Genomic DNA, 13,960 nt, shown 5'->3' on the forward strand with positions numbered 1-13,960 from the left:
AAATAACAACTTAAAGTGGTTGCAGGGAAATGAGAGCCGACAAAAACAAAAAACAAAAGGATGTCTCTAGCCCTCTCCTTTTGTTTCGTGTGTGTGTGTGTGTGTGTGTGTGTGTGTGTGTGTAAGAGAATTTCTTCCTGTGGTAAGGATCTAAAAGCCTTTAATCTTCTGAGATGTAGAGAACGTTACGGGTCTCAATTAGTTGCAGATTTTGACATATTTGCAAATGTTTTTTTCCCCCACCAAAACAGAGGTGCTTTAAGAACTAAAAAGCCACAGATAGTTTACTGAGATACTGTGCACTGCCTTTTCAGATCAGAAGTGGAGAGAATGCTGCGAGTCTGGCCAATGAACTAGCTAAGCACACCAAGGGGCATGTGTTTGCAGGGGACGTGAGCTCCTCTGTGAGGCTGATGGAACAGTTGGTGGACATCCTGGATGCTCAGCTGCAGGAGCTGAAGCCGAGTGAGAAGGATTCAGCTGGGAGGAGCTATAACAAGGTAGGAGGAGCTATAACAAGGTAGGAGGAGCTATAACAAGGTAGGAGAAGCTGTAACAAAGTAGAAGGAGCTGTAACAAGGTAGGAGGAGCTATAACAAGGTAGGAGGAGCTATAACAAGATAGGAGGAGCTATAACAAGGTAGGATCTCAGCACTGCAGGACTTGAGTCTGAGTGTGAGGTGACTCTCTACCCCTCGACACTTGTGGCCAGGCACCAAGACACACACTTAGAGATGCAACTAACTTCCCAGTGTGCTCATTTCTCCACTTCCTCAAAGACATAAATGACACCAATCATGCCAGATTTTAGTGAATGGTGATTTCATCCATCTGACTGGTCAGCCCTGTTGCTGTAGAGTTAGCCTTCATTCTGGAGTGATGATAGGTCACATGATTAATGAATTGTATGAAAACACGCAGCTCTTAGTGCTCGAAGCAAAGGTGTGATACCCATTGGTGTTAGGGGCAGCTCTGGGGAGAAAGGTGTGTCCATCTGGGGGGGAGGAAGCTGAGCACCCCCGCTGAGCATTCTCACATACCGAGTGAGCCTCACCACATCTGTTCATTGGAATCCAGAATTAGCCACAGATAGGCGGACTGTTACTTTTTCTCATTTTTTTTCTCTTGTAAAAAATAAAATAAAATAAAATAAAATACAAAGACACTTGGCAAAAACAGAGCTTTGGCCATAAGTGGAGTGGCCCAGATGCCCAGAGGATATTTGTAACTAGTGGCCTTAGAACTAAAGGACACCAACTTAATCTCTGAGGATTTTTTCTTTCCTCATTTTTTTTCAGCAGATAAAATCTAACCTCTGATTTTCTTTTCTTTTACTTAAAAGCTCCAAAAACGAGAGAAGACATGCAGGGCTTACCTTAAGGTATCTTTCCTGTCTGTCCCCTGCTCCCTCCCCTCCTCGGCTGCCTGCCACGCTTCCGCCATCTTGCTGCTCCTGCTGCATGGCCCCGAGTTCTCAGTCTTTGATAATTATACAATGTGCCCCATATCAGCTGTACCAGCATTGGCTTCTCTCGGAACAAGCCAATCACAGTTTACTGAACTTTTTTGCTGGATTCCCATTTATTTAAAAAAAAAATTACAAGAACTTCAATGAATAGCCTCTGAATTGGAAGAAAGCACACAGTAGTCCCTTTGTTTTCTGTTACCATCTCTGGATTCAACCTGAAACAGCTATGATATATTCTTGGCAGTTTATCATATCAAAGACTGTATGGGCATGATATATGTGCATGTGAAAGTCACTGCTTTCTGATCTCTGGGGTGTACTGTTCAATAAATTAGGCTTTGTTCTTGCCTTTTGGGAACTCGCTTAAGGAAGCAGGCTGATGAGTGTGGGTATCCAGAAGTAAAATATGAACACTGCAGTGGTGGTTCCAGTCTGTGCTGGGTGGGAGTTCTTCTCAGGTGTCCAGGAACAAAGAGGCACTTCTCTGCCACAGGGCCAGGGATTTTTTTTCCTAGTTTATTAACATGATAGGCAGCATGCTGAGTCTCTCCTTGCCATCAAGCCAAGCTAGTACTATTGTATTTTGGTTTGCTCTGTAGATTAGAAGTTTCTTGTTGTTGAGGAGGGGAAGTTAGATATTACCTTGGTAAATCTAACCCAGAAGAACGGATTCACATAGTGGGGGAACAAACTAAAGACCATCTATAAATGAGAAGTTACTCAGAAGCTGCAACTTCATGAAGTTGGTTGACGAGGTCAGGGCTGAGCATAAGAAACAGGGACCCATTAGCAAGGTCAAGGATTAGGCACCAAGAACAGTATCTCACCTGTTATAAATTGGCACCTTTGGCTCTGAGCCCTTTGCAAGAAAAGGCAGAAGGAAATCAGGTTGCAGGTAGTAATGGTCAAATTAAGAATCTGATTATGGATGTAATTGATACAGATCTGTGGAGTAGTTCACACTCAGATGTTAAGGTTGTCTTTAAGATACTAATGTGTGGAATGCAGCAACCAGTATGTTGCCCGAGACATACCTCACTGGGCCAAGAGTCAGCTTCCCCCAGCTCTGGCAAGGGAAGACTGTTGCAGGAATGTGGCTAGGCTGATGGTTATCTTGATCCTACCTGGAAATCACAAATGGTGATAAAGAAGGAGTGTTTCACACTGTTGTTTGCTGGGCCATCAGGAGAAGAAGATTCACATGGTAAACTGCAATATGTCCTTAATCTCTGACCAGTGTCATCTTCAATGTGTTTCAAATGAGCGGCTCTGCTCAGACAAGAATAATAAGCCTCCTTAAATTACAAATCAGACTTACTCTATGCAAATGAAGTAAGTTTCTACTTGGCTACAGAGGATTCATTTGTAACTTAGATTAGAGACTCTAGTCTGTATTTCTTGGTGACTAATGAATCTGGCCTCAGCAGACCAATTCCTGTTCCAGTCTAGTTACTGGCTGAAGAAGCATGCGTGTGAGCATTCTGGACTATTCTGTCTCCCATTAGGAACAGAAAAAGCCTTTAACACCACTTGGAAGTACCTTCCACCTGCCAGGGAGGTCATGGTGGCTCACAAGGCAGACTGAACGGGGGTATTAAGATGGATTAAGCTAATTAATCTTACTCTGACAATAGCCTCAAACAACTTTTCCCCTTGCTCATACAGAAAAAAAGGGGAAAAAAAGTTCATTGTGTTTTCCGTAGATGGCATGATATATTTCTTCAGTGATTGCCAATCAGAACAATGCATATAGCAGCCTGGTGACACATTATGTGTAGGGATGTGGAATAGTGAACACATGTACTGACTTCTGCTGTCCAGCTCTGTAGGGCACAGCACACTGTAGCCTAACTACAGCAAGTGCTTGCCTCCAGTGTTTTAGCCCACAGAGCTGTATTGTTATTTAATGCCGTTTTGCATGGGGTTAAAATGCACCCCATATTTTTGCAGGAATATTTACAGCTCAGTTGTTTTTCAGCACCTTATATATATATAGAGAGAGGATATATATATCCTCTCCTTGAATGATCAGTAGAGTCTTTCAGTATTTTGCCTGTTTTCTTCATCCCTGTAAAAGCAGACCAGTCCATAGGAGTTAACATATGTACACGAATAGGTATGTGTGTTATATAGGTGATGGGAAGGGCCAAAATGTAGCTTATAAATCTTAGAGAGCTTACCCTTCTGTTCACGTGATAAAAGACAAAATATGTAAAGCACTTTGGCCTACTTGAGTTCAAAAGAACACCAGGAGTGAAATGTCTGGTGGATGCTGGCCTACTCCAGAAACATCAGTGTTTTCTAGTCATACATTTAAAGTCTGAAGTTACAAACAGTGTAATAGTTGTGAGTGACCACTCCTGTAAGTCGGAGCTGCTGCTGAGAGTCCCACGACCCCTGCAACAGTTGCCATATGCTTAGAGAAATGAGAAGCACGCCTCCTTTCTGAAGGACTCTTTAATGTCAGGCAGCTGTTCGCTCCTGTCTAGTTAGAGCTACTGTGAAATAGTACTTAGAGTTGCCCAGCTCGTGAGAGGAAAGTAAGTCCTCACGTCAGGTAAACATCACAGTTGTCACCAGTCAGTGATTGACAGTCCCCTGTGTTCTAGAGGCTGTCAGAACTAATGGTCACTTTTCTAATGGATGCAGGCAATTGTGGACACGGTAGACAACCTTCTGAGAGCTGAGGCTTTGGAATCCTGGAAACACATGAATTCTTCAGAGCAGGCGCACACAGCCACAATGTTGTTGGATACCTTGGAAGAAGGAGCATTCGTCCTAGCAGACAACCTTTTGGAACCAACCAGGGTCTCCATGCCAACAGAAAATATTGGTGAGTGCACCTGTGGTCACATTTAATTTGGAAGACAGACGTTGAAGAGAGCAGAGATTGTGTTCTGGTTGTATCGTCTCCCAGTATCAGACTATCTCTTTTGCTGAGTTATTTAAGGAAAAGAAATTATTGATCATACTTCATGAAATTAATGCTTAAGCTGGAATCTGCCTGTATCTTATAGAAGTTGTTTTTCTGAGTATGTGTGAATTTTTCAATTGAAAAATCATTAAAGGAAAAAAACTAGGAGCACTTAAACGCTAGAATATGGATTGCTTAAGGGATGAAAGTGTTTCATATTAGAAGGTGGCAAATGCTTTTCCATTTTTACAACATTCCTAATAATTTAAATCACTTGCTATGTTCCTCCAGTCCCATATTTTAGCTCATAAAACTGGAGTGCGACTGTTTACATTAAACACCACCTCCTTTAGGTACATTCCATATTTAATAGCTGGAAAGCTAGTCGTCCACACCTGCAATATCAGCATTTTTCGAGACTGCATCAGGAGGATTGCTTTGAGTTCAAGGCCACCCTGGGCTATGGTATGAGAGCCTGATTCACAAAACCAAACAGTTGAGGTTGGAGTTCCGTTGATAAGGTGCTCCCCTTGCACACACGAAGCCATGGGTTTGATTCCCCAGCACCATGTAGGGGTAGGGACTATTCCAGAGATCTTGGAAGGTCAAGAGGTGGGGGTTAGTCTGGTCCTTGTGAGGCTGTCTCCCTCTTCCCATTAAAAGATATTATCACGTTTAGCCTTCTTAACAGGTTGTCAAATTTCCGATATTTCTGAAGTGTAGTCAAGAGTTGAAATATTGCCAATGAAGGTCAGAATCTACTGTTGTCAATATTTGGTAGGAGGGGAGAGCCTGACATTTAAATTTCTCCAACTTAGAATTGATAATTATTTGGTGAGGTTGACCTCACCCAAAGTTTACTAGATAACTTACTGAAATAAAAGGTCCCCGCATGAAAAAAATAAAGACCGCTCATTTCTCTATCCGCAGCCATGATGACTCCTTCAGGACAGAAAGAATGAAGTCTCTGCCTGGAATGCTCTGTCTTACTGACATTTCATGACCACCAATAGGATGATGGCATATTAACAGCTGAAAAAAATAGACATAACTCAAATATGGCACCTGAATTGAATTTTAAACTTAAGTCTATTTCATATATATAAATTTTTCAAATGAAATAAAATACTAAGAATTTCTTCCAAGGCATAGAAATTATAAATCATTCCATAACTTCAGCATATAAATAAAGTCAAAAGATGTACCTACCATATAGTCTTAGATATCTGGTTGTTTTACAAAATAAAATGTGTTCAGCCAGGTATGGTGGCTCATGCATAAATCCTAACACTTGTGAGGCAGAGACAGGACTACAAAGAGAGTCCAGGCCAGCCAGGGCTTGTTACACAGAGAGACCCTGTCTCTAAAAGAATCAACCTCCCTCAAAAAGTGTTCACATAGTTTAGTCATAATAAAAAAAATCAATAAAACTCCCAAACTTTCATTATCTCCAGACAGTTTCTGAGCTGCTAACATTCTTCAGATGAATGCACATTTAACACCACTCAGTTGTGTCCAATGGTATCCCCTAAGCACAGCTAGGGTGGACCCCATCCTCTTAGTGAGTATGCCCTGGACATTTTGTGACTTCAATTTGTTCCCCAAATTTTCTAAAAGTTAATTTTAAAAAGAAATCTAAACTTTTCCTTTTAACTTCAGCTGTGCATGACCGTTTGAAGAGCCATGTTAAATTCTTGCATACCCATCCATAGACCATGTTTTAGTCTATAGTCCACATAGTTTTGGGTTGTTTTGTTTTGTTTTGTTTTGTCTAAATTCTAGAAAACTCTGCAGAATAATAAGTGTGAAAATTATCATTTTCCTGATACATCTTTCTGAGCTTGGAAGGATTGTTCTTCCTATTAAAGTTTTAAGCTTAATGATGTTCTGAATATCCATTTGGGATACAGTGTAACATTTTACTGTAGTACTAACCCCTAGTTGGAATTTATTCTCTCTTTATACTTATTACCCCGGTATTATCAGCATGGAAGATATTTTTTAATTTCTAATTCATAATCAACATTTTATTTACAAAATGTGTTGTTTTAAGCACAAGGCAATCTTTGTTTTTCCTAGAACTTGTCTTTAAACATACTATGAGAATAGCCTACTATTCTCTTATATTTTTTGAAGCTCTTATGTAAATGTAGAGGGTGGCTATATCTTCAATGATTAAAACAAGTTGGTTTTCTTCTTAGCAGTTAGTTTTCTGTTCCTAGTGTGCTTTACGCATGTGCCATATGAGGCCACAGAGCAGTGTGAGTGTCTGAGGGCAGCATCTGCTATCAACTTTGAGGTCCACTTTCTATGCCACGGTGTGTGCTTGAATGCATGGGTCTCAGGCGTCTTCAGCAAATGCTCCCCACCCACTCATCAGCCTAGGCTACCTCTTTATCTTCAATAGGCAGTCCCTCCCACCTCCGCCCCAGGAACCCACTGCTTCCTGCCAGTGAGCTTGGTCCCTAGACTTTGACTCGAATCCCTCTTTGAATCAGGCTTCTTTTATGTTGAGTTAATTTTGAGCTCTCTCCATCCAGACTGACGCTTGTAGTTCAGTCTTCCTGCTCAGTGTTGCACCATTTTAAGAAAGCAGTCACACTTGTGGGTATCCGTCCACATCACAGGTTTTTAGCTGTTACCACGGGGCGTCCTTTATGTCCATTTGGTCTCTGAAGACTGAGTGAGAGTCCCATCAGTTCTCCATGCTTTCCGAGACTTGAGCTTTTTAATTTTGCCCATGATCAGTAGATTGCATTGGTATCTCATGTGGGTTTGCTCTTCATTTCTACTAAGCAGCCTGTGTTTATTTTGGGGGTGACTCTGATGGAGATCTGGTCTCCTTGTATAGCAGCTGCGATCTTAGAGGTAACAAAATACCATTCACTTGGATTTCTGCATGTGTTTATGGCCCATTCGCTCATCCTTTTATAGAGGATCTTTCATCTCTTCCGCTCTAGTTCAGCAATGTTTTTGGTTTTTGGACTCGTAAGCAGGAAGGGTTCTCCTCTATGTATTCTTTGGTGTATGTCTTTGGCCAGAAATCTGCACACTGAGTGCTTACCTCAGTGAGAGACTTGGCTTTTGCTTTTGCTCTCTGAGGACTAGCATAACTTTCTAACATGATTGTGAAAGGTTTCAGTGTCTTCCATCTGCCTAGTCCCATCTTGCTTACACTTCTCACCATTGTATAATTTTATAGCAAGTTACAATGCCCTATCATGAACGTGAAATCCTCAGTGTCCGTTTTAAGGGAAATGAAAATCACAGATAAACGTTAAGAAAATAAGTTCTCAGGCTAATAATCATGTGTCACTTCTTCTTGTGGATGTATTAATCCTTTATTTGAAAGTCTGTCTATATACCTATTCCATATTTAATTCCTTTCCATTCAAAGGGTGCATGTTAAAAATTTATTGTTTTATTAGAGAAAAGAGGAGGGTGATTACCCCTTATAGATGTTTGCGCCTTTGGAATTGACTGACTTCATCATTCCCCTGCCTTTGATAGACTAGTTTTCTATCGGCTTCATCAAGCCAAGTGTGATATTTTCACCCCAGGCACTCCTGTTGGGTAACATTGTGGGATACTTAGTGTTCCATTGCCTTTCTTTGTGACATTAAGATTAATTGGATAATTTAGGTATAAGCCTGAAACATCTATTACAAGATTTCCATCCCTTTATTTTCAGAAGAGCCAGAATGATACCTCTACCCCGTCACATCAGACTTAGTTGTATTATAGCTGGAAAGAAAAAGTTAAAACATTATTTTCAACAGCAAAGGAAATTCTTCCTTCCTGCTGTGTAGACAGGAGGCTGGCTTGGGTCTGTTAAAACCTTTTCTGCAGTCTCTTCTCCCTGGCGTCTAGACGCACCTAGAACTTGGTGGGGCCTCTGGCCCCGTCAGTATTCTCCTCAGAGGCCCACCTGCATCTCACCGCATCCAGGGCCTTAGGTGAGGGAGGAAGAAAAGCAGTGGTGAGTGAGACTTTGGACCGCTCTCCAGAACCTTAAGTGCATGTGCTTTCTACTGTCTGCTGAGGAAGGCATGTAACCATAGCAACCCACATAAACATCAGTGCACTGCCCACTCAGCCCATGTGACAGTGTACTCTGTTCACGTTAGTTAAAACACAGGCAATGCAGAAGCTCTCTGGGTAGTCAAGTTGATGACCGACACACATGCATGTATCCTAAAGGAACATTTCCAAGGACATACTATTTTACCGAATACTTTCCAGGCCTTTCTCTATTCTGTGCTCATTGCTTAAAACACTACACTGTCACAGGCTAACACCGAATTTTAGCATAGATGGTGTTGATCAGTTTGGATCCATCCCTTTACCGCTTTGATTTGCTGTGTCCCTGATGTTTTGCAACATCCCTTTGTATTACTTTCATTGGCCTGTTTTATTTTCTTATCTGTGAATTTGCTGTTCTCAACATTTCACAATTTCTCTATTTCTCTGAGTTTTGTATGTGTTCTGGTCACTAATTTGTTGAGGATTATATAGTTTTAAAATACTCCGTTCCTTTCTTTTTTTAGCAAAGTTAAAGGTATTGTTTTACATAGTAAAAGGGTGCAATTAATTAATTAGTCTTTAATTATAGGGCTAAAAGTTTTTGATATCTAGGAAGTTTTATCTTTGCTTCCTGCTTTAGAAACCTTCCTCTACTTGGACTTCATAAGGACCCCATCCATCCTTTATAACTTTGTACATTGATAAGATTAAAGCTTTGTGGTTTTATACTTGGCTTTAGTCTTTCTAAAGTTTGTTTGATTGTTCTTTGTGGTAGAAGCAACTAACCTGGCCTTTTCCATATGGATAAACCAGTTCTCTCTGAACTTTTATAAGCTCATCATGTGCTCTCTTTCCTGTCTCTGACATCCATCAAGGCTCTACCGAGTCAGCGTGGGAGTAAAGTCTCATACGCCTGGCTTTTGTTTGTTTCTGTTTTGTTTTCTGTGAGGCTAGTGGCTTGTGAATCTTTCAGCATCTCTCCTTGTGGAAATTCCTTGTCTGTCTTTGTGTACGTCCCATGCATATGAATCTTAAAATCAATGTTTGAAGTTCCATGTACTCTTAAGGTCTTGTTCGAATATTTATTAGAGTTAAGCTCACTTATAGATTGTTGAAGTACCAGAGTTCTTCAAATTAAAAGGCATTGTTATGTCTTATTATGTTATTTCTTAATTATGCTTCCTGTAAATAATGAGCTGGTGTTCCCTTGCTCCCACCCCCCCCCCGTTTCCTTTGTTTTTGTTTTTGTTTTGTTTTGTTTTTAATTACTATCACATAGCATCTTATGGTGGTGATAAATAAAGCACACTGGTGACTGTCACTCTTTCTTAAAGTGTGTTTTGGTCATCCTGAGGCATTAGGCACCCTAATTAGTCTTGACAAGAAACCCTTCGGCTCAGGAAGTGGTTTTTTTTATTCCTTTTATTTTGAAAATTTATTTTCTAACAAGTTGAAATATACCAGTTTTTTTCTGATAATCTTTAATTTTTAAATTTTGATGAGTGTTACTATTGTTATCTAATATACTAATTAATTGCATTTGCTGATTTCTTCAGGCTTTTGTATTTAAAGTGTGTCCATATTGCATAGTTTACTAAGGATTGTTTTTGCAACAATTTATTCAGTAAGAAGCTTTTTAAGTGGTCAGTACACATAGGTATCTTGTTTTCTGAAAGAAGATGGAAAATTTATTTAAAATTAAGTATGCGGAAAACTATGAATTGGTATATCAATGGTCTGAAACCACTGAGGCTTGGTAGTTTCTTTCAGTCAGTTTTAATTTCCCGGAATGTTTCTGTTCTCTGTCTCACTGCTTAGTGGCTGATGCAAACCTATTTTGATTAGGTTGATTACCTCAGAACCATTGCTTCATTTCTTCTAAAACCAGTAGCCATGTATAGTATTAATCTGCTTGTAGAAATTTCAGGTTAGTTTTTCTTTTCTATGAACGTAATTCTTAAGCTAAAAAGTAAATATAACTTAGATGAAATTAGCTCATTCTTACATGCGAGTCTGGCACATTTCAATTTGCATAAAAATTAAGTATATTTTGTTTTATGTGCTCTTTAAGAGAAATAATTAGTAATTATAGCCCCATTCAATGTAGGGAGGAAATAATTATATATCAGAGGTACGAGGGTGTGTGTGTGCCCACATGCACGTGTGTGGTGAGTATTTTGCTCTGTTTGGTTGTATTGGCAGGGCCTCATCTGGCCAGGTGGGCTTGGGAAGCTCTGTGTAACTGAAGATGAGTTTGAACTCATATTTCTCATGTTGTCCCCACTTGCTGCTCTGTGATGACTCTCTGGGCCTTTTTGTTGGGTGTTGGAGAAATACTTGTTAGTTGTATTTCCCCGCTGCATCTCTTGCCCATCACACAAAGAACCTGACATGAGCAGCTGCTTGATACCTTCCAGCTTGAACCAGTCAGACCAGTCGTCTGCATCTGCATCTGCACTGGGCTGCAGGGGCTTCATTATATAAGCTTGCAGTTGAGTGTTTTGATTTTGGGGCTGAATTCCTTCCAAGGATCTTTGACCACCAGTTATTTCGTATTTACAACAAAACAAAATTTAAGAATAGTATATAAGGGTACAGAGAGTGCAGGGATGTTTTTATATCAACAACGGGAGTGAAGTCACATCTGCCTGTTGACAGCTTTTCAGGAGTGTACCTTACTCATTTCACTGCTTGTAGAAATCAGAAAAACGTGTAACTGCCAACTTGATGCACAGAATGCTATTAAAAATCCCTCTACCTTGAAAGAGGTGTCCCTGTGTGCCGAAGGCTTTCAGGCTTGTACTTTAAACTGGGTGTCCACTAAGAGGGGGTCTTTGGAAATTTAATACAAAAGCCCCAAATGGTAAAAGTTTTGCAAGGAGAAAGTGTAGTTCCTATGGCCTTCATTCTCCTTTGTCAGTTGACAGTTTAAACAGTGTGTTTCCCTCCTCCCCTCCCTTTTTTCTTTGTTTTATCCAGTTTTGGAAGTTGCTGTTCTCAGCACGGAAGGGCAGGTCCAAGATTTTAAATTCCCTCTGGGCTTAAAGGGGTTGGGCAGCTCCATCCAGCTCTCTGCCAACACGGTCAAACAGAACAGCAGGAATGGTGAGACCACACTGCCTTGCCTTGCTCTTCTCTTTGTCTCTCTTCTTCCCTTCCCACCCTACTTCCCCCTCTTTTTTTTTTCTTTTTAAGTTTTGAATTGAACCTGTTCTGTCTTGATTATTTATCTTTAACACAATGGAAATGGCTTAGCATTTAAAATAATTCCTATCACTTTCTCCATAAACTTAACATAGGTCTCTTTAGAGAGTCTATTTAGAGAGATTTTGTCTCTTTCTCTTTCTCACTTTTTCCCTCCTCCTCTCACCACATGTTCTTTCATCCTGAGCAATGGTGTAGTGAGTCCTATGACTGTGTCTTCCTTCCTTCCTAGGGCTGGCCAAGCTGGTATTCATCATTTACCGGAGCCTGGGACAATTCCTAAGCACTGAGAATGCAACCATGAAACTGGGTGCAGACCTCATGGGTCGGAACAGCACCATTGCAGTGAACTCTCCCGTCATCTCCGTCTCCATCAATAAGGAGTCCAGCCGCGTGTACCTGACAGACCCTGTGCTTTTCACACTGCCACACATTGATGTAAGCTAATGTATGCTAATGAAGTCACAGAAGGTTTTAAACCCCAGAGAAAGGAAGGCTGAGCTGTCACCGGACTGAGAGCAAGGGTGCCTGGGTGGGAGAAGACCTTTCCATTTGAAATTTAAATGTTGGGCTGGGTCAGAGACACAAGTTTATTTAAGTCTGTGAACATAAAATTAACTGAGCCCAGTTCAGTGATTATTAGAACTTAAGTGTATTCTTAATGAAAGCTAATTCAGTAATCAACAGGAAAATGTAAATGGCTTTAATTTGGTTTTGGATGGAAATTAACTCTTACCTTCGCAGCAGGATAGCTGCATGTTAACTCTTAAGGCACTGCTCTTGTTGTATGGCTAGGCATTCATTTTTTAATTCGTTACATTGGGCTCCTTTGGTATAAATGCTTACGTTGCGAACAGGAAGACCTAAGTTTGATTCCGTCAAAGCCATGAAAAGAAGCTAGGCAGGGTAAAATCCACGGCGTCTTTAGCCTACTTGGAAAGCCTCAGGCCACTGAGAGACCGTTGCCAGAGGCTGTCTTCTGACTGCCACTTGATGAGATCTCTCTCTCTCTCACACACACACACACACACACACACACACACACACACACACCTACACCTTTATGCACATGCATGCATATGTATGAATGCATGCATGTGTACATACAAAAATTAATTCTTTGGGGGTCAACTTTAATCCAAGATTATGTTTAGAAAATTCAGAATTGAGGAGGTATGGCCTGTCTGAGGGGCCTCACAGCATCCATGGTTACCTAAGTGACCATGATGTTGGAAGAAGACCGGATGTTCCGTGTGGAGTGAATGAGTGCCCAAGGAAGACCAAGTGCCAGGACAGTCCAGAATAGGCTGTGTGTTCCGAGCCTATCTATCAGCTGCTGTATTTGATTTCCTCCTGAGAGCCTTACAGTGCCACTACATTTCAAATGTATTTGATGCACCACTTGCAAATAACCAGAACACCTTTTTTTTTTTTTTTTTTGACACTCGGTCCTTATCAGAACAAATTCACAACTTTAATCTTGTATCAGAGAAGGGGCGGATTGTGGGGCGGGGGAGATTCTAATACACCTATCAGTAGGTAAAATCATCAGATGAAAATTGTAATCGTGTGAAATGGGTCCCCGGTAATTTAGAGTACACGTTAGAGTGTTTCGGACTATAAAACCCCCTTTAAGCTAGATACGTGCCTGGATAACGCCGTCCACAATTTTGCTGATGAAAAACTTTATAGTCCGAAACATGCAAAGTTTAATCTAAATTACCTTTTTACACATATTAAACAATTGCTGTTGCCATCTTTGAGTGTAAAATCCTAATTTTATCTTGTCATTTTATTTCCCAGCCTGACAATTATTTCAATGCAAACTGCTCCTTCTGGAACTACTCAGAGAGAACCATGATGGGATATTGGTCTACCCAGGGCTGCAAGCTGGTTGACACTAATAAAACTCGCACAACGTGCGCTTGCAGCCACCTAACCAATTTTGCTATTCTCATGGCCCACAGGGAAATTGCGGTAAGTATTTGCACTTCTAATTAGTCGCAGGGAAAGTCCTGCGAGATTCGAAACAGCTTGTGTAATAGTCCGTCTTTGGGTGCTTATCGGAACTAAAAAGCAAACAAAGTAATGCGGCTTTCTAATCGTTTTTACAGTCCTTGTTTGTTCGGAAGGCTTGGCCCTTCCTTTCTCAGGCAACAAATCTGTTACGTTCCTGTACCTATCCATCCTTGCAGGCAGATATTTCAGAGGCAACCAGGGATTTTTAGAAATGGGGGCATATGCATACAGCATGGGCTCCCCGGTGCGGTGTCCCTCTCCTATCTTGAATTATGGCCTCTTAGCTGCAGTGTTGCTGTAATAGTTGGCACAGTATGTAGAGCTGCTGTCTT

General features: G+C 40.9%; 1 protein-coding gene across 24 annotated transcripts in view; it reads left to right on the top strand.

The window, feature by feature from the left end:
- Adgrl2 (adhesion G protein-coupled receptor L2) overlaps positions 1-13,960 on the top strand; it is a 203,100-nt gene that overhangs the window by 167,083 nt on the left and 22,057 nt on the right. For 15 of the 24 annotated variants that reach the window (XM_085835423.1, XM_085835428.1, XM_029475092.2 and 12 more), the window contains exons 8-13: positions 315-500; positions 1,343-1,381; positions 4,118-4,301; positions 11,385-11,510; positions 11,842-12,047; positions 13,413-13,586. In XM_085835423.1, the coding sequence (XP_085691549.1) occupies positions 315-500; positions 1,343-1,381; positions 4,118-4,301; positions 11,385-11,510; positions 11,842-12,047; positions 13,413-13,586 (915 nt within the window). The remainder of the gene's footprint in view (positions 1-314; positions 501-1,342; positions 1,382-4,117; positions 4,302-11,384; positions 11,511-11,841; positions 12,048-13,412; positions 13,587-13,960) is intronic. The other 9 variants (XM_085835430.1, XM_085835426.1, XM_021157245.3 and 6 more) reach the window with 1 other exon arrangement.

The sequence above is a fragment of the Mus caroli genome, unplaced genomic scaffold (assembly GCF_978045245.1).
Source record: "Mus caroli unplaced genomic scaffold, Mus_caroli_1 scaffold_3, whole genome shotgun sequence".
Taxonomy (NCBI): Eukaryota; Metazoa; Chordata; class Mammalia; order Rodentia; family Muridae; genus Mus; species Mus caroli.